Source organism: Prionailurus bengalensis, chromosome A1, assembly GCF_016509475.1.
Source record: "Prionailurus bengalensis isolate Pbe53 chromosome A1, Fcat_Pben_1.1_paternal_pri, whole genome shotgun sequence".
NCBI lineage: Eukaryota > Metazoa > Chordata > Mammalia > Carnivora > Felidae > Prionailurus > Prionailurus bengalensis.
In genome coordinates, this window is record NC_057343.1 from 177,498,837 (window position 1) to 177,520,089 (window position 21,253).

General features: G+C 42.1%; 1 protein-coding gene across 1 annotated transcript in view; it reads right to left on the bottom strand.

The window, feature by feature from the left end:
• Positions 1 to 7,389: 7,389 nt before the first annotated feature.
• ATP6V0E1 (ATPase H+ transporting V0 subunit e1) overlaps positions 7,390 to 21,253 on the bottom strand; it is a 33,893-nt gene continuing 20,029 nt past the window's right edge. The window contains exons 3-4 of the mRNA XM_043595890.1: positions 16,163 to 16,292; positions 7,390 to 7,882 (exon numbers count right to left, since the gene is read on the bottom strand). Of these exons, the coding sequence (XP_043451825.1) occupies positions 16,199 to 16,292 (94 nt within the window). The 3' untranslated portion in view covers positions 7,390 to 7,882; positions 16,163 to 16,198. The remainder of the gene's footprint in view (positions 7,883 to 16,162; positions 16,293 to 21,253) is intronic.

A 21,253-nucleotide genomic window follows, 5' to 3' on the forward strand; every position in this document is an offset into this window, starting at 1 on the left:
CCATACCTCAGTGCCCACCTAGGCCCCTGCAGGGTGCCTGCCTTTCCATATAGACCCTGAGGACATCTTAGCAACCTGGTCGGCCCACCCATCGTCATTCAGGCTAAAGCCAGGATCATGGCTGCAGGAGTCCTGATCACCTGGCCACAGCTCTTCCCTGGTGCCCCTACAACCAGTCAGCTTGGCATGAGGGGGCTTCTTGCCCACTATCCAAGCATCTCTTCCCAGCATGGCAAAACAAGGGAGTCACCTTTGGGAAAACTGGGAGTCGAGGTGGAGACTGAAGTGAGATTAGGACAAAGTAGGGGGCAGTTCTCCTCTCCTTCTAAAAAAGGAAGTAGTAACAGTAAGCAGCCCCTGTAAACACCACGGGAGAAAAGAGGACCAGATTGGTGGTCTTTTCTCCTGCCTGGGGGTTGGGGGGACACAGAGGAGTTGAGACTATTAGAAAGGGGAGAGATGTGCGATACTTCTCTTTGCCCTGTCCTGCCCCAGTTAGTCTGGTGAAGGGTAAAGTCCTTAGGGCCTGGCACACAGTAGGCACCAGGGAAGGATCAGCTATTGTTGGTATTCTTTTCTTTTTTTTTTTTTAATTTATTTTTTTAACATTTATTTATTTTTGAGACAGAGAGAGACAGAGCATGAACGGGGGAGGGGCAGAGAGAGAGGGAGACACAGAATCGGAAGCAGGCTCCAGGCTCCGAGCCATCAGCCCAGAGCCCGACGCGGGGCTCGAACTCAAGGACTGCGAGATCGTGACCTGGCTGAAGTCGGACGCTTAACCGACTGCGCCACCCAGGCGCCCCTGGTATTATTTTCTTAAGTAAACTCTTTGCCCAACATGGGGTTCAAACCCATAACCCTGAGATCAAGAGTCGTATGCTCCACCAACTGAGCCAGCCAGGTGCCCCTACTGTTGATAGTACTAGTAACAGTGGTTCTGAACCTTTCCAGAGGTCTCATGAAAGCCATATACTTGCTCCCGGGAAAAACACAGACAAGTGTACATGCACCTAATTTTGTGGATTTCAGGTGGTAGCCTCTGGGTGAAACTGACTAAGTCACATAACCGCAGTATCTCCAACTGTAAAATAGGAATATGTCCCACTTACTCATAGGACAAGGTATATGAGGAAGCTGGAGGGGAGGGCAGTGCTGACTACTGTCCAAGCCAAGGCGGCATTTTCCATGGGTCCCCTTTAGATTCCTCTTCTTTCTCTGCCCACCGCTTAAGAGAGGATGCTCCTAGCCTCCAGCCCAGACTGCGTCTCTGCTCACTCTACATGCTCTTCCTGGCCCTCGTAGCCACACTCACAGGTTCAGTTATCTCCATGCTGGTGCCCCACACCCCCACCTACAGCCCAGGTTTCCTGCTCAACTTCCAGAGCCACATAACAATTGCGCACTGGGTATCTGCACGTGCATACCTCTGGTGCCGGCAAATTCCATCTGTTTACAACTAAACTCCTCACTGCCCTCATCTCAGTGAAAGGTTCCAATGTCCACCCAGCGGGGAACCTGGACTCCTTCCTGTCCCTTAATTACCCCCACCCCTAACATCCAATCAGTCACCTGAATATGCTAGTAAATATGCGCTAGCCCCCAAAACACTACTTCTCTGACTCCATTTCATTCCTATTACCATAACCCAGGATACTTCTCTCTCGCAGACTCTTGAAACAGCGGCATCAGTCGTTGGCCTAGCTCTTAATCATCCTTTGGGTTTACCCTTAAAGGTCACTTCCTTCAAGAAGCATCCCGCTACCAGTGTTTCTAGTGCTCTTACCCAGCAACCAGTCCGTCCTAAGGCACAGGACCTGGCTACCTCGGGCTCCACCCACCAGGGACACCCAGTGCCAGTTGTCACCCTGCTGAATTCGAAGCTCCAGGAGCCCAGGGGGAGTCTCCTGCTTCCCACTGTTCCGAGCAGCTAACATCGGGACAAAGAACAGGAGCTGGAAATACCTGTTGAGTGTTGCTGAAAAGCTTTTGTGGCTTGCACAGTCACACTTAGCTTCTCCACTCCGGCTTCCTCAAATACATCGCCTACTTTTATAAAACATCTGCTCTGCTTGTTCTGTTTTGGAGTGGCAACCCACAGTGTAGTACCACACTTTGGACAGTGTAAAGAAACTATGGAAACCATGTCAGAATCCTGACTGGATTCACGTGGGTAGCAGTATTAGTCGTTGAGCATCCTTAGCCACTAGAATACTCCTGTTTTACGGCTGGCCGGTGGGGGGGGGGGGTGGTGGTGGTGGTGGTGGTGGTGAGTATTGGGGGGGAAAAAGAGCCAACACATTTCAAAAGGAGGAGGTTTTAACTGAAGCGGTGACACAGCCTGAATAAAAGACTTGCTTGGAGCACTTGGGAGGGAAAGAACAGTGGGGCTTATTCTAATGCATGTGGGACCCCAGAACATTAATACCCCAGGCTTCTACTTTTCTATGTGGGCAGAATCGAAATCAATGCTTCCCTTTCATTTCACCATGCTGTCACTGTGAACACCTATACAAAAGGAGGCCAGAATTTTATAAGCTGAATGCTCTGTACTTTGTCCTGCACAATGGAAACAGTTAATCAGAATTGCTGTGTGAACTTGCTCATTTTTATTGATTCAGAATAGCTTCAGTGTTTTAATAGAGCTAGTTGACTTCATTTCCCCTGACCCTGAATTGCTCTCAAAGAAAAAAAAAGTGTGTGTGTTATACAATGTTTGGAGGAAGTACTAACACTATTTTGACAATGGTCCCCTCCAAAATGCCTTCCCTCTTACCCCCGATTATGAAGTAATACCATGCTCTTTTTGGAAAATATACAAAGCCATAGAAGAAATAATCATTATCAACATTTTGGTCTGTTTCTCACCAGGCTTTTTGCTATGTACAGAAGTTAAAAATCCTTTTTCTCTTAATATTCTATTATCTTTTGTTATTAAAATAATTGTTATTGTTTTTTACTCAAGTATTACCTTTTCATAGGAGAACATGCTAACAAGGAAAAAGAAAATTTTAATCACTTGTGATTCCCATCCAGAAGCAATGTTAGTAGTTTTCTCTTTTCAATCTCATTTCTAGGCATATGTTCCAGAAAAAAAGAAATTATTAAATGCACCATATTCCTTCAGTTGGGTGCAGTATAACTTATTTAAGCCTCTCCTTAAGGGCATTAAGGTGTTTTTTCATTCTGTACCATGATAAATATCCTTTACAATGGTATTTTATACTGTGATTTTTTTTTCTTTGAAAATTATGGATTTTTCTACAATTAATTCCATCCATTCAACTCTTGAGAAGAAGTTGAAATAAAGGGGCAAGAAAAAAAAATACATAACGTTTGCCTAAGAGCCCATCTTCATTTTAAACACATTTGTTCTCTAGGGGCACCTGGGTGGCTCAGTCAGTTAAGCGACTGACTTCGGCTCAGGTCATGATCTCATGGTTCATGGGTTCGAGCCCCACACCAGGCTCTGTGCTGACCGCTCAGAGCCTGGAACCTGCTTCGGATTCTGTGTCTCCCTTTCTCTGCCCCTCCCCTGCTGGCGTGCTCTCTCTCTCTCTCTCTCTCTCTCTCTCAAAAATGAATAAAACAGGGGCGCCTGGGTGGCGCAGTCGGTTAAGCGTCCGACTTCAGCCAGGTCACGATCTCGCGGTCCATGAGTTCGAGCCCCGCGTCAGGCTCTGGGCTGATGGCTCGGAGCCTGGAGCCTGTTTCCGATTCTGTGTCTCCCTCTCTCTCTGCCCCTCCCCCGTTCATGCTCTGTCTCTCTCTGTCCCAAAAATAAATAAACATTGAAAAAAAAAATTAAAAAAAAAATGAATAAAACGTTAAAAAAAAATACATTTGTTCTCTGAACAGGAGGGAGCAAGGATAGGGTGGTGAACCCATTCTAAAATGCCTAAATATGTATTTTAAGATATAATTTAAATATAGTTTAATAAAAGAGCAATTGACTCTTCAAATTTTTGGACAAGGAAATCTCCCATGAGTCCAAGCACTGTTGTTAAAAAACTGCCCAGAAGAAATGCACAAAATGGTGCTATATCTGAAGCAATGTCAAAGTAACATATGATAAAATTTTGTTGGGTCAGTAATAAGTATATAGACATCATTCTATGTTGAAAGAAAACAAGGAAAACATTGTTAAAAGTAACCAGTGCCCCTCAGATTACATCTTCAAATCATGCTGGAAATACTCCTGTCCTGGCAGAAGGGCTCATAGAACTCGTGTAGAATCTGGAAGGGCAGGAAGGATGTGGTCCAGGCATTTATGCTATGATGGTTTCTAAGAGATCTATCTCCCTGCTGAGAGCTCACACCTGGAGCCTGGAGCATGCCTTTTCTTTTTCTATGACCCAAGCACAAATGACTAATCAAAAGGTAAACCAAATGTAGAAGAAAATATCAGTTGGCTGCCCCTCTGGGGCTTATCTTAATAGGAAAGTCATCAGGGGGTCCCAGCAGTTTTGTCGTTTCTTTCCAAAATACACTTTGTGTATTATTAAAATTTACAAATCATCTTCACCACCACCATCTCATTTGGTAATAACCTGGATAGCAGAAAGGGCAGGTATTGCCCCATTCTGTAGAAGAAAAAATTTAGGCTCATAAATTAAATGATTTGTGCAAAGTTAATCCAGCTTGCAAGTGATGCAGTAAGATTGCAAACCTGGGGCCTCACCTAGTCTAATGATCATACCAGGAGTCCACACTGTGTTCACCTGGACAGGCTTTGTAGAAGGACATTTTCAATATCCTCTCAAAGGGCTGGATGGAGCTCCTTCTAAGCTGGGGTCGCGACAATCACTGGAGCAAGTGAACTGCCAAGCAGAATGTGATTCGCGGCCATCCATCCATCTCAGACAATGGGCCATGCTGTAACAAAATGGGTCAGTTACTAGGAATGAGGGGAGGAGAAAACATGTATCTGAGTTTATATACTGGTTAATATTAATATTCTCAACACTTTCATAAACAAGGAAACAGGCTCAAGAGTTAAGTGACTTCCTGGGCAAAGGGAACTCGACAAGTTTCCCTCACGGAATCTGAGCTGATTCCCTCATTTCAGCAATACCAATAAAGCTATGAGGTGACAGAGTGACCCTACCTGGCCTTTAGGGGCTTGCGATTATCTAGGAAGTCTTTGATCTCTAATTTGGCTAGGAAAGGAGGTCCTTTCCTCTTCTTCGTTTCAAAAAAAAATTTTTTTTAATGTTTATATTTGAGAGAGCAAGCGCACGCAAGTGGGAGAGAGGCAGGGAGAGAGACACAGAATCTGAAGCAGGCTCCAGGCTCTGAGCTGTCAGTACAGAGCCCAACGTGGCGCTCAAACCCACGAACCGTGAGATCATGACCTGAGCGGAAGTCAGACGCTCAACCAACTGAGCCGCCCAGGCGCCCCTACTCCTGTCTTCTTCCATAGGCTTTATGCTGAGGCCATTAGGGCCTCACTAGCAGTAAGTCCCAGTAGGGTTTGGAGAACCCTTCCAGGTTCAGGCCTGAACTATTACCTCATTAGGGCCTTTTCCTTCCCTAGAAGGCTTACTGAGCAGAATGCTCCCTTCTGGGGGACAATCAAAACCTCCCTGGCACAGAACCAGGCCCTTCAGGGCTCTCATCCTTGTGTTTCACACTGTTACTAGTGCAGCCGACATACTAATCTTCCTGACTCGTGTCTGTAGGAACTGGATCCCAGCAAGTGGCAAGCAAGCCCTAGTGCAAATAGCAATGTAATCCAGTTGGTTTCCCAATGTCTAATTGAGAGCAAATGGCAAGTAAAAAAAAAAAAGCATCAGTACAAAGTAACAGAACAAGGCAGAAATCAGGGACTTGGATCAGCCAGGGTCATGACCTCTGCCTTAAACTAGGCCATTACATTGGAAATGTGTCAAAATATGATCATGAATGGTGCTCTCCATCACTGCTGCAAGCACGCCATAGCTAAGGTCTGCTGTCCTAAAACTATGTAGGCTCCCTATTGGCTAATGCAGCATGCTGAACTCAAGCCACGTGAAAGCAGCACTCAAAGAAGTGCCACTACACAAGAGACATCACAAGGCTCAGCTTCAAAACCGTGGTGGTTTGCAAGAAAGCAGTGCAGGGTGGCAGTGGGAAGGTTTTAGATGGACTCCCCCGCCCCCAGGGATAATGGGGTGCAGAGCCTGGCGAGAAGAATCTGGGTGGAGAGCTGCAATGGAGTCACGCTTCCCCCATGGCTAGGGCTCAAAGACTGTGGCATCCTTTTATGTGGCCACCGTAACCACCTGCATTGCTTTCTTAAATGACAGATATTAAGGGTCAAGTGAACTGCTCTAATGGGAGACAGCCTGGCAGAAGTCTTCCCTTCTACTCGAAGCTCAAAGTTGGCTCCAACTGTGGGAGAGTCAGGGTAGCAAGTGAAAAGGGCTTTCGAATGGAAATTACAAAACCAGGGATCCTACTCCCTGGTCTGCCTCTGAGCAGCTACATTTAACTAGGCAAGCGATTCTCCCTGTCTGGGTGCAGATTGCTTATCTATAAAACGATGGGGTTAGCTAGCATTTGTTACCATGGTCCCCTCCAGTGTCAGATCTTCAGGGTTTTATGGATTCCATGAAATTGGCTACCCTTTTGCTGGAAATGTAAAGTATGAAGTTGCCTCTCGGGAAAATCTGAAGTTCAAAAAGTAAAGAATGGAAACAAAGAAATGAAAGCAGGACGGTCATGTCAACTTGAAACTCTTTTGTCCTAAGAACGGCAAAGCAATGAGTTCAGATAGTCGGGGAGGAATAGAAAAGCACAAACTGCAAAACAGGAAATCCATTCTTGGCTTGGCTGGTTGTCAAAAAGCCATGCACTGGTGAAAATTTAGATCCATTTAAAATTTTAATTTCTTAAAACTAATAAAGTCCCCAAATTAGTGAATTATTCAGATGCCTGCTACCAAAACACAGAAATACTGTCCTATACCAGGCTTTTTAATCTACCTCGATTTCTCCGGTGCTATTTCTGGGGGTGTGATGGTACAAGGAGCTGCTGTGATACAAGGAACCTTCAACTTGCTCACCATCATGACCACTTTTTTATGGACCATGGTCAGACATGGCCTTTGCATTACAGTTCTATGTATACTGACCTTATCTCTCCAAATTGTGTATCAGCTCTTGACCTTGCAGGGGGCTCAATTTCCACACCTTTGATTCCTCCAGTGCCTTGCTTGGCTACAGTAAGCGCTGAAATGATTACTAATGATTCAGGGAAGTACTCACCAGTATCTTCAGGTATGTCAAACCACATGACCAGGGTTACACTTCCAACCTAGTTTGAACTACATCAGTTTTTTTTTTAAAGGCATCATATCTAAAGATAGAAAAGCTTCCAAAAATGAACTTAACAAACACCGAAACCAGATTTCCACAGAAAGCAGAAAAATAATTTATTCCAATAGATGGCAGAAATAAGAAAGTCGTCCTGAAAATATACTTTGGTGTAATTCTGTTAGCACAGATATTCCCTCTGAACGTGCTCTCGTACGGACTGCCCCACTTGACTCTACCGGTCTTGCGACAGTTTTTAAACACTTCGCAGATTCCCATGTTGTGACCAGGCAGGAGTGGTCTCCAAATGCACAGGCTCCAAGGAGAGAGCAGCACGTTTCTCAGAAGTACAGCGCCTCCTATCTCAGAAGAGTGCATAGACATTTTATAGAGCCAGCACAGTTTAGGTTAAGTAGGCACATAATTCATCAAAATGTAAAAAAGGTGACAGGAGAAAATACTGCATTGTAGAAGGAGATATTCAAACGTGGTGTGAATGTTTAAGGCAGCTGATGGCCAACACAGGCGAGTCAGAGGTGTTCTGGGTTTGGAGTTGATTTTGCATCTAGAGGAATTCTCTTCGTGACCTGCAAAACAAAGCCGTTCTAGTAACTAATCCTTACCCCATCCTCAAGTGGGCAAATGGCTAAGAACATCAATAAAAGTCAATCAGGCCAATAATTTAAAATATATAGGTGCTCAGTAAATACTTGAATGAAAAGTTGGCTCAAATAATGTCCCAGTTTGGACAGGTTTCGTAGAGCTGTGACAAGAGGTCCGATTACCAAGGACATTGCTGAACTGAGGGTCGTTAAGTAACAGTTGGACTGTGTCATAGAAAGCAGGAAGTTGACTCAGACCAATCCTACTGGCATCTAATGGGTTCACTTCGAGAGTCTGTATTTGCCCTTCCCCTCCTACAGCAAGGAAGCACGGCTCCCACAGCCATGGCAAGCTTTTCTCTTATGTCAGACTCCTAAAGAGCTAGCTCCTTGGTACTCGAGGTTGCTCCTAGTTTGCTCCCCATTCTTCTGGTATAGGTGACAAATGAGATTTCTTTTTCTGGAAGCTTAAAGCTGTAACATCACCTTTGCAGAGCTAGCAAACATTTAAAATATGTATCTTCACACATCAAACTGGTAACAGTGGTCACGTCCACTCCCTTAATATAGCTTATTTTATTTATTTTTGAGAGAGAAAGAATGCGTGTGGCGAAGGGCAGAGGGGGAGAGAGAATCCCAAGCAGGCTCCATGCCAAGCGAGGAGCCCAACTTGGGGCTCAATCCCACAACGGTGAGATCATGACCTGAACCGAAATCTAAGAGTTCAATGCTTAACTGATTGAGCCACCCAGGCGCCCCCATAAAGCTTATTTTAAAAGACTGTAAAAATAAGGGTGCCTGGTGGCTCAGTCGGTTGAGCGTCTGACTTCGGCTCAGGTCATGATCTCATGGTTTGTGAGTTCGAGCCCCGTGAGCTCGAGCCCTGCATCAGGGTCTGTGCTCACAGCTCAGAGCCTGGAACCTGCTTCGGATTCTGTGTCTCCTCTCTCTGCCCCTCCCCTGCTCATGCTCTGTCTCTCTATCAAAAATAAATAAACATTAAAAAAAAGACTATAAAAATAAAGCCACATATGTGGCTTTCAAAATTAAAAAATAAAGAGAATATAAAAATTAAGTAAATAGTGGCTTTCAAAGGCAATTTCCACACAAGGCCTGAGTTGGCAGATAAGAAAACAAGCTGGTTATGACACAGAATTTCCCAGAATGTTGAGGGTTAAGTGCAGGGGGGCAAAGGGCTAGTTAAACTGGGAAGAGACACGGTTTGTGGCAGGCACGTCTGACAAGACTGAAGGTCAAGTAGTACGTAGGAGATCTGATGGGTCCCTAAGTTTTTCCAGATCAGTGGGCACAAGCAGGAGAATCCACAGAGCAGTGCGGTAAAATGATAGGTTTCCCAGGGTCCACAATGCCCAGTAGCAGATACAAGACGGCCGCTAAGTCTTACTGGTGCAAGCTGGGGGAGTCCAACCACCCTCTGCATGGGAAGTACCAGACTGCTCGACCCACGAAGGCAGGCCACTGCAAACAAAATACATTCAACTCGAGATATAATCAGAGGACTGTTTTTATAATGTACTAGGAAAATAACCACATCAGGCCAGGGAGGGGCAACTATGAGAGCTACAGGTTTCTTGTGCCTCACTGCCTCATAAAACCTTTAATCTAATGATCATTTCCTCTTCTCCTCCTTAGGCCACCGGAACAACCTGTCTGCACAGACCTGTGTTCCACGCAGATGAGAAATTTTGCTTGAGAATACCAAAGCAGTGAATGCAGATGTTTCGTGTGTTAGTTTTTTATGAAGCATACAGGTTAGACCTCCTCATCGTTTAGGCCTTTTTGGACAAATGAACAGTAACAAAAGTAAAAAGTAAGTCTTCATCTTTGGAAAACCACACTGAAACAGGGGCTAATTTTCACTTAGGCTCAATGATACTAGTTTGAGATAAATGTGAGTGAGCATTATATTAAATGGCATGGACTTGTGGTTTGATTTGGGGGTGAATTAAAGAAGCACATATTCTAATTGTCTCTCTGACATGAAACCGCCGTTAGGGGTGGGTGGGGAGGACCTCAACCAAAGGGTCCACATTCTCATTCTGTAAAATAAGGGAATGACTAAGGCTACTTTCAGATAAAACTGACAGTGAAGACAACATAAAAATATTAAGGCCTGAACCAGGAAATCTTTTCAGAGGAGGATGAGTGTGTGTGAGTGTGTGTGAGTGTGTGTGAGTGTGTGTGTGTGAGTGTGTGTGTGTGTGTGTGTGTCAAAGAATAGGTTTTATTTTTATCTGTTTTTTCATTTTATTTTTATTTTTTAAATTTTTTTAATCTTTATTTACTTTTGAGAGAGAGAGAGAGACAGAGTACGAGTGGGGGACGAACAGAGAGGGAGACACAGAATCTGAAGCAGGCTCCAGGCTCCGAGCTGTCAGCACAGGGCCCGACGTGGGGCTCAAACTCACGAACCATGAGATCATGACCTGAGCCAAAGTCGGACGCTTAACTGACTGAGCCACCCAGGCGCCCCTCTGTTTTTTTCATTTTCGATAAATTCACACAACAATTCCTTTTTTACGATTATGTGCAAGATATGTTTATTGCAGAGTAGCTACGAGAGATATTTAAGCAAATGAAAAGTATGTGTATTTAACGAGTCAAGGCAATGTACCAAATGAATAGCTAAATACATTTAGGGAGAAATGAAATCACTTTGAGACCAAGTGGCCAGAAAAGCTGGACACTCAAAGAGAAAACATCACAAAGAATTGAGAGAATGGGTGAATGGAGGGCAGAAAGAATGTCTGCAGAGTATGTGCTTACTAATCTGTGTCCTAAATTAATGAATGTCATAGGGTAGTAAGAGACAGGAAAAGCTAAGTGAAGTTAATTAGACCAAGAACACGGAAATGGCAGGGCTGGAACCAATAGGTCACGGAGGAAAGTAGCGAATAAGTAGGCTGCAAAAGTGGTCTGAGGGCAACTGGCAAGGCCTTGACGGCCAAGTGAGGAAGCTGGACATGATTTGCAGGTTAGTCATTCTTATCTTTTGTGGCTCATAGGACCTTTGGTGACCCTGACAAAAGCTGTGCTTACAACATGTTACATAGGCAGGTACTCACTAACCTCAGAGATTTAAAGTTTAAAAAAAAACCCTACAGTAGCCTACGGAGAACTACTGAAAGCTTCTGAGGCAAGCAGTGATCTCTTTCAGGGAGAGCTGCATCAGGAAGACAAACAGGGTGGAGTTTTGTAGATAATGTGACTATAGACCAGGGAGACCTGAGGAAGAGCCACTGTAATAACTTGGAGTCACGTTGATCTGGGTCAGAAATTAGGGTGCCCAAAGGAGAAACTGGAAACAAGAACAGACACAAGAGCCATTAACAGGATCAAATGGATTCGAGGAAAAAGAGAAAGAAGTGATTAGAGAAAGAAGTGACTGAGCAGGTTCTGACTCTAAGTGACAGGGAGATCTATGACATCAGGAATTGAAACAGAGACATGACAGTTTGAGTGGCAGCAGCAAATCCAGTCAGAGAGAGCCGAGTAAAAGATAACATTAAAAAAAAAAATTTTAATGTTTATTTATTTTTGAGACAGATAGACACACAGCATGAGCAGGGGAGGGGCAAAGTGAGAGGGAGACACAGAATCCGAAGCAGGCTCCAGGCTCTGAACTGTCAGCACAGAGCCTGACATGAGGTTCAAACTCACGAGCGGTGAGACCATGACCTGAGCCAAAGTTGGACACTTAACCAACTTAGCCGCCCAGACGCCCCTAAAAGATACACTTTTTAACCACAAAACACCTTGCACTGTTTAACTTTTCACAAACATGGCTTACTTTCAACCTCTCAACAAGTCACAAACTTCTTTAGAGCCCACAGCCTGCCCTGAAATCCCCACTCAGTACCCAGGCACCTCATGAGCACTCAAATATTTTTGGAATGCATAGAAAAACAGCTCCCCCTGGGGCATAGGCCTAATTACCAATATACTTTATTCCTCTCCTGTCCAGACTCTGTAAAAAAAAAAAAAACAAAAAACAAAAACAAGGTTTGCCCTTTAGGACTGCAGTAAGCCATATAAGTTCATCTAAAATGTTACAATGCTGTGGTAAACTAACTTGTAGGACACTGGGGCCGGGCCAAATCCACTCCAACAAGATTCCACACTAGCATTGCACCCCCAGGGCAATAGGAAAATGGGCCATGACAAAAACAGCAATCTTGATGTGACAGTTCCAGAAGCATCTTAGGAATCTAGGAAAGGCAGACAAGGTTGGCAGGGGAAAGAGAGGGAGTGAGCACTGTTCTTAGAAGTACTGGGCAAGATTTCCAGCCAATAAACATAATGTGCTATAACTCAGCCTATCATCACCACATGAGAGAAAATCGTGGCAATTAAAATGACTAAAGTAGCAAAAGATCAGCTAGGTGTTTAACTGTGCTGTTGAAATCAAATCAATTCCATCTATATAAAATTATCCTAAAGCTTTCATGACTGTTCCTCATTTTTCTCTGCTGCATACCATGTCTGGTTTACACCTCCTACTTTCCAAATCTGGCCTCTAATCATGTACAAAATCAAACATTTTTCCTTACCAGATGAAGACAGGCCTAAATCTGGTTCTGCACTCCTTTATCATCCCACTGTTGTGTAAAAGTACAAAGTTCAAAAGGGAATTTAGCTCAATCTTTTGATTTACCACAAAGAAAAATGAAGTCTTGTCACAAGAGTTCTATTTGCTCTGTTAGGCAGAGATTAGATCTCTTCATGTGATAATTCCAAAGGCCTACAGTTATTGTACTACCATAGTCATGACCTCAAATGCAGAATAAATGTGAAGACATTCTTAATTAGAGTTTGTCTGGCTCTGCCCTCCTGCTTCCCGGTGTTTGCTTGTAAAGGAACCACCTTTCATACAAGTTTTAAGCAGCCCTGGTTTGTGCTATGGACCAGAGTGCAGACAGAAGGTATCTGTCAGTCAGGTTAACTTGAGATTGAAAATGAACAAATGAGGGAGGCCTGAGTGGCTCACTCAGTTGAGCATCTGACTCTTGGTTTTGGCTCAGGTCATGATCTCACAGTTCGTGGGTCTGAGCCCCACATGGGGTTCTGCAGCTGGCAGCATTGAGCCTGCTTGGGATTCTCTCTCTCTTTCTCTCCCTCTCTCTCTCTCTCTCTGCCCCTCTCCTGCTCAAGCTGTCTCTGTCTCTCTCAAAATAAATAAATGTAAAAAAAAAATTTTTTTTTTTTAAAGAAAACGGACAAATGAAACCTCAGATCTACACCCAGTGTTCTTCAGGTCCAAAGGGCCCTTTTTCATTACACAGGAAGGAAATGAGGCTCAGAGAAGTTAAGTGAAAGGCAATGCTGGAAGGATTGGAATGCTGGATTAAAAAATATATATATATAAATATATATATAAATAAATATATATAAATATATATATAAACATATAAAATATATATATAATATATATTTTACATATAAAATATATATAAACATATAAAAATATATAAATATATATATAAACATATAAAATATATATATAAAATATATATAAAATATATATAATATATGAGATATAAAATATATATTATATATGAGATATATAAAATATATATTATATATATGAGATATATATATATCATATATATATGATAAATCAAAACCCCTTTGGGCAAAGACAGAACTCTAAGGAAAAAGAAAAAAAATAAAAAGCTGACTACTTAACCTATCTCGATCGGCAAAAATCCAAGCTGTGAGGAAACAAGCACTCTCCTACATTGTTAGTGGAAATGTAAAAATGGTATAATCCCTATAGAAGGGAGTGTAGTAATAGCTAGAAAAAGCATACACCTTTAACCCAGAGATCCACTTTTCATGGAATCTAACCCAAAGATTTCCAGCAAAAATAGAAAATAAAATGTCATATGTATAGGATGATACTGTGCCTCTATCGATAATAGCAAAAGACTAGAAACAATCTAAAAGTACACCAATGGCTATAAAAAGAATTGAAGAAGATCTCTATACACTGATAGGAGCAGTCTCTAAAATACATTGTTCAGTGAAAAAAAGCAAGGTACAGAATAGTATATGCAATATGGTATCTTTTCTGTAATAGCTGTATGGGGGGATATACACACATATACATATATATTTATGTGTATGTATTTGCTTATATACATGTTACGTATATACATATATATACCTGTATGTATGTATTTGCTTATCTTGGCAAAATGAAACACTGGAAAGACAGACATCTCTGAATGTATCTTGTTTATAATTCTGACTGTGAAAATATGTTTACATATTCAAAAATAGTAGCAAATAAAAACATTACTATGAATTGAACACAAAATAAAACAACTTAATCTGATTATATATCACTTTGATAATGATGAGAGAAAATAATTATTTCAAGGGACCTCAGAAAACAACATCTTTTCTTTATTTGTTCTAAGGACAAATAAAGCAGCAAAGAAATCCTAAATTGCATTCGATAAACTTACAGTTAGTAGTTATCTGGTGTTATCTGGAAACCATATGTATTGCAGGATAATGAAAGTAAGTTACTGCCTGTAGGAGGCAAGATTTTCGGCATATATGAATGATACTCAAGTATAAAACCAAAGAAGTCAAAACCATGTAATGTTAAATTTTAATTAGAAATATTAACATAAACTCATGATTTTTTTTTCTTCTCAGAAGAATGTAATTCCTGGCTCTGTCCACTGTAAAGGCTTAGAAGCAACATCCCAGCAGAAATGGATGTACCTAGCAATTAGATCTTTTCTTTTTTTAAAATTTACTTTGAGAGAGACAGAGAGAGGGTGAACGGGGGAGGGTCCGAGAGAGAGCCCCCGAGAGAGGGGGAGAAACCAAGCAAGTTTCAAGTGGTCAGTGCGCAGAGCCCAACATGGGGCCAAACCCACAAAACCGCGAGATCATGACCTGAGCCGAAACCAAGAGTCAGACATTTAACCGACCGAGCCACCCAGGCGCCCTTTAGATCTTGGTTTTTAAATACCATTCCCACTGAAAGGAATGAAGGCCAGCCGGGCTTGAGGACTGACTAGTGAACCAGGTATCCTTTCAGGAGGAAACAGCTGATTCCAAGTCTGGGACAGGAAACACACAAGAGGGGTCTGGGACATCTTGATGTTGCCAGTAAGTGAGGAAACTACCAAAGACTAATAATAAAAGGACACAGAAGCCAGTTTACACAGGCTCTAGTAGGCCAAAGAAAGAGCAACTGACTACGAAAATGGTAATAAATGTAACTGATTAAAACTCAAAAGGGAAGAAAAGAAAACCTCACTGGATGCCCTGGAAGTAACTTGGACACCCAATATCTCACTCTGAAAATTAAAATAATTAAATACGGACACTGCTCTTCCTGTATGTTCTATATTTCAAGGTTACTAAATAACCTTAGAATGAGGGTTAAGTTCATCTTGGTAGAGACGTTTTATCTAATCAAATGTAGAAGTAATAATGGAACTAGAAAATCACCATTTTGCATTTGCTACCGAAACGTTTACTTCAGGCTAAGATTATGACAATCAACGGGTAAAACCCCCAGATAAAAGGCTGGCAGAGAACTTTACAATTGGAGGGACCAGGCTGTCATTACTTGAATCTACCGATCATCACAGCATCACTAAAGACAGGAGAGTCAGACACTCTGTGTCTCTTGATAGGACTTCACAGTACCACATAAGCAGTACCCTCGCCAAAAAAGCGGAGCCAGATCTAGGCAAGCACTGAGTGCTAACTTCCATTTATCGAAATAATCAAGAAAGAGGAACAAACTTAATGACAGGTTTCCTGACTCTCGGCCAGTGAATAAATCTTTCCACTATACTACTCCTTATGTCTCTGAGCCTGTGAACCAAATAAAAGCTACAATTTTCATTCCAGTTTTCAAAAAGCACCTGTCTCTCTCTATCCAAAGCATTCAGAAATGCTCCTAATTTAAAATCTGCCAGCAACTCTTAAGAATCCTGCAATATCAAGTATAAATAATAGCGCTCCTGTGTCTGAAAGACTGCATGCAAACTTTATTTAAATGGCTGGGTAACAGCAGAATTGAAAAGAATCTCATGAATAAATCCTCTGGTAAGGTGAATGGCCTAAGTTCCAAATTCTGTCCTTCAGATGTTTGCTTTCGGCAGCCTGCCCTTGCCAAGTGTTAAAATGGCTGTCGTTTTCTGAGGAAAAGTCAAGGCAACCTCTAGCTGCCTGATGGACAACACTGATGTGAAAGGTTCAGGGCATAGTCACCTCAATGACTGAGCGCTGGAGAATACGTCTTCCTCCTCAAGGCCAATGATACTTGAGGTACCAGATGGTTTCATTTTTCAACTGTGGTCCGAAGAGAGGGTTGAGCTGGGCCAGAATTGCAATCAGCCAACTAAAAGAATAATGGGGGAGGATAAAAACAACAGAAAGTGGTGAACTCATGTGGGAACAGGACCATCTTCAATTAGGATGGAACGAGGGCTTTAGTAAAATTAGCAGTGAGGTTTCACCATAGTCTGCTCTGTCTTTTCTTCTCTCATTACCTTAATTCCAAGTGTCCAAGATTTCCTGCATTCACAGGAAACCTTTAACCCAGAGTATTTTTACCTAATCTCAATTTAGCATCATCACAACTTCCAGGCTCAGGAAGAATGCGTGTTACTTTATCCATTCTCCAAATGCTAAGACCCACAACTGATAGGACACACCCATTTTTACTGGCACAGCCAAGGTTAAATTTCAGCCCCCCATCTTCCAATTAGACGGTAACACTTGAGCTCCCCTTCTCTAATCACCATCACCACTAAAATATGTAACACATCTTTTGGGCCCCAGTGGAGCTGAACCAAATGGGAATTTAATTCCCCCGGCTTACTTGAGAATCTAAGCAACAAGGCATTCCTCTGTACTATATGGACTAATTATGGAGGAAGTACAGTGATGCTACATTACCTCAGGGTTAGAAGCGAAAAAATAGCACCTAAATTGTCTTTAAACTTTTGTTCTACTGCTCCCAAAATTCTGAATAAATGGTTTTGTGTCTGATAGAGGAATACACATAATCCAGCAAAGTTTCAGAATCACTGAGCTAAGACTAAAGCAAAAACAACAAGAAAGATAATACACAAATGTCTGGCCGTTCAAACCATTCCATGTTTTACTTATTAAACAAATATTTAATGAGCACCTACTAGGTTCCAGGCCCCACGGATACAGAGGAGAAAATGAAATGTCACCACCCTCACGAAGCTCACCTAATATAATATCAGGAAGGAAAGAAAGTGGGACGAAGGAATAGGGAATGATGGAGGTAGTGAGGGAAGACCTCTCCAAGGAGGTAACATTTGAGCAGAATACACATTGCCTTTCATTCCTATTTAATATATATGAAGTGATTGGAGACTCTCATTTTACGGGGCAAGGGTATGGTGAACAAGCCCAGCCTCCGTGGACTGATCTGGGAGAGTGGATTTTAGTAACATGATCTGACGCAGCGATCCTCTCTGCATGGAATAGAAGGAACCGCTTTGCAAGGAAAAGGAGAGTTATTGCTACAGGAGTCTCCTTCTAAAATTTTAGCACTTTAAATTCCCCTATTATAAGAGGGGAACCAGCCAAACCCAACCGGACTGTCAGCTGGTTGCACCTTTTTTCTTCCACTTGCTGTCGTTTTTAGAACTCTGCCAGCCAACGGCTCAAAAAGCCGATTCTGATCACCAGCGACTAGACTGCCACAGAATCTGCCAGCACCGCACCAGAAGCTTGCACCTACGGAAACAAACATACCTGCCCGCCCTCCTACCCTGCCCCACCCCATGTAAGGTGGTTTTGTGACAGGAAACATGATACTTGAGGAAATGGGGCCAAAACAGATACCCTAAGCTGACTCACTTTATAAACAAAAAGTTAATTCAGGTGACATTCTCTGATCTGTCCTTAAAACGAGAGTGTTAAACACAAAAAAATGCCAAGACTTGGGGCTGAGATCACATCTATCTGACACTGTGAAAAAAAAAGGAAGAAGACAGCACAAGCAGACACACTGAAGAGCTCTGTGCCTGCAGTGAACACTAATTGGTGCAGAGCTAAGAGTCATGGAAAATTCCACAGACCCAGGACTTCCCCAATCCCAGCAGGCAAGAGAGGCTGACCGTAAAAACAGTCGTTCATCCTTTCGTAAGAGACTGAAATAACTGGCCAGTGCTTACAAGTACTAGATAAAAAAATATGCTAGAACCCTATGCTAGTCTGTCTCCTTTCTTCATCAAAAATGTATAGAATGAAATGAAAGCACCATCTCCCAGCACTTTGTATGATGTCGTATAGCAGTGCCTCTCGATCCTGGCCGCACATTATAATCACCCAGGGAGCTTTAAAAGATACTGACGCTACACTTCACATACCATCTTTCTTTTAATTCTCCCACGATACAGTTAAGGAAACTGAGGCAGAGAGAGGCTAACTGGTTTGCCTAGGGTCACAAATCTAATTAGGTGGTAGCAGCTCCTGAACCCAGAAATCAGGTTAGACTAATGTTCCTAACTACGTTTTGTAGATAACTACAAGAGTTATCTCTGGAAATCTATTTTAACAGGTAACATTTCAGAAGGCATCTACTTAACTAAATTTAATCGGTCTGGAGTTAAGGAAACAAAGAATCCATCTGCCGATTATTGATGAAGTCTATCACAAAAGCTTTTGTTACCTGAGGTAAAGCAGAAATATCTCAAGTCAAAAACAAAGTCCACTTTGCCTGCTCAGATCAGGATTCAGAAACTTTTTAAAACCTAATCTTACATACTATCCTTAATGTTTCAAATCCAGCAAAACATCTCATTACAAAAACAAAACAAAACAAAAAACACCGAACACACAAAAAAAGAAAGAAAACAAACCAAAAAAAACCCCCAACAAACCACAGTTCAAGAAAATTCCTTGGGAAAAAGCCCAGGTCAGTTCACTTGAAATTTCATGGAGGAATTTTCCCCCCTCCAACCAGCTGAGCTCTGTGCCTGCCCTTCTGACTACCGCCTGACTTAAAATTTCCCTTTAAAGCTGATAAACACGTTGGAAAACTGGAAAGAGAAAAAAATCCACTCTGAATTGATGGAAGTGGGTGGAGGAAGAGATCATATTCCAATGAATCTATTACTTCATGTGTCCAAGAAAAGAGAACTAAGTGTACCCTTCACATTTGCCCAAATTGTTCCACATGTCTCCATAACCTGAAGGCCAGCCTAATAACTTAACTAACCATCTGAAATTATTCAAACTACCGAGGCAGCTATGGTGTGGTAACATATTTCAGAGAACCGCAGGGCTGGAATGGCCCAGAGGTCAAGTCCATGTTCCTCATTTTAATGATGAAGAAACTAAGTGCCAGGGAGCTCGATACCATACTGAATCAGTGACAGAGTTGGAAGAGGAACCCACACCTCCTGAGTCCCACTCTACCAGGCTGCTTCCATAGCTTATTAAGGGACAAAACAAACCAAGCAGTCCAGGAGCTCCCAACTAATTCCACAACCAGTTACCAAGACCATGCCCCATGTCAGGCTGTGAGGACACAAAGAGGAACTGGTTAAGAGGCCAACCCCCAAGGGGCTCATGAGCTTGTGAGACAAAACAAGGTTAGCAGTAGAGTGGGCTTTAAATAACATGCAGAGAATTTCATTCTACAAATACTCCCTGCTCACTTATCATGAGCTCAGGTCTTGGTTATTAGAATTCTCCAAGCACAAAATACACCCTCCGCACAGAAAAGACTATAGCCAGCTCTCTCAAATCTTGTTTTGTTTTTTTGTTCCACGCTCAGATATGAGAACAGGGAACAAAAGGATGATTACTTCCCGGTGGCGCACAGATTAAGCGAATAACTGCTTGGCTTCCCTGTTGGAATGGGTAAGTCCAGCTAGGACTACTCTTCTGATCCACTGTCCCTCCAGTGAGAGCCATAATAGGAGTGACCTCTATTAGTGGGTTCATGAAGAAACAGCAGAGATGCAGGAGAGCGACCTGCCTTATCCCCACAGAGATGACCCCTGTCATATCCCCTCATCCCAATCAAATGACACAAATTCTTTCAAGGGCAGCAATGTTATTAGGCACTACTAGAAAATATGGCCTTCATCAATGAATGAACAGATGAATAGATAAAGAGATTGTAGCATACACACACACACACACACACACACACACACACACAGTGGGTTATTATTCAGACATAAAAAAAGAATGATGGGAATGCAAGCTGGTGCAGCCACTCTGGAAAAACAGTGTGGAGGTTCCTCAAAAAACTAAAAATAGACCTACCCTACGACCCAGCAATTGCACTACTAGGCATTTATCCACGGGATACAGGTGTGCTGTTTCGAAGGGACACATGCACCCCCATGGTTATAGCAGCACTATCAACAATAGCCAAAGTATGGAAACAGCCCAAATGTCCATCAAGAAATGAATGGATAAAGAATATGTGGTATATATATACAATGGAGTATTACTTGGCAGTCAAAAAAGAATGAAATCTTGCCATTTGCAACTACGTGGATGGAACTGGAAGGTATTATGCTAAGTGAAATTAGTCAGAGAAAGACAAAATCATAGGACTTCACTCATATGAGGACTTTTAGAGACAAAACCGATGAACATAAGGGAAGGGAAACAAAAATAATATAAAAACAGGGAGGGGGACAAAACAGAAGAGACTCATAAATATGGAGAACAAACTGAGAGTTACTGGAGGGGTTGTGGGAGGGGGGGTGGGCTAAATGGGTAAGGGGCACTAAGGAATCTACTCCTGAAATCATTGTTGCACTATATGCCAATTAATTTGGATGTAAATTTTAAAAAATAAAAAATAAAAATAAATAAATAAATAAATAAATACATAAATAAATAAATAAAAATCTTTAAAAAAGAGAGAAAAAAAAAGAATGAGATCTTGTCAGTTGTGACAACATGAATGGAACTCAAGGGCATTACGCTAGGTAAAATAAGACAGAGAAAGTTAAATACTGTATGACCTCTCTTATATGTGGAAAAATATATATAACATATATATATATTTATTTATGATATGTAAATAAAACAAATTTTTATATAGGTATATATATAAAACCAGATGGGTGGTTGCCAGAGGTGGGATGTAGGGGATGGGAGAGATGGGTGAATTGTGTTTTGCTTTATTTAAATAATTTGAATTTAAATATTATTACTATAGAGAGAAAAACAAAGAAAATAGGAGATTCAGCATTAGGCAAGACTGGCTTTCAATTCCAGCTACACCAAATATTAGCGGAGTGACTCCAGGCAATGACCTTACACTAGGCCTGTTTTCACTTTTGTAAAATG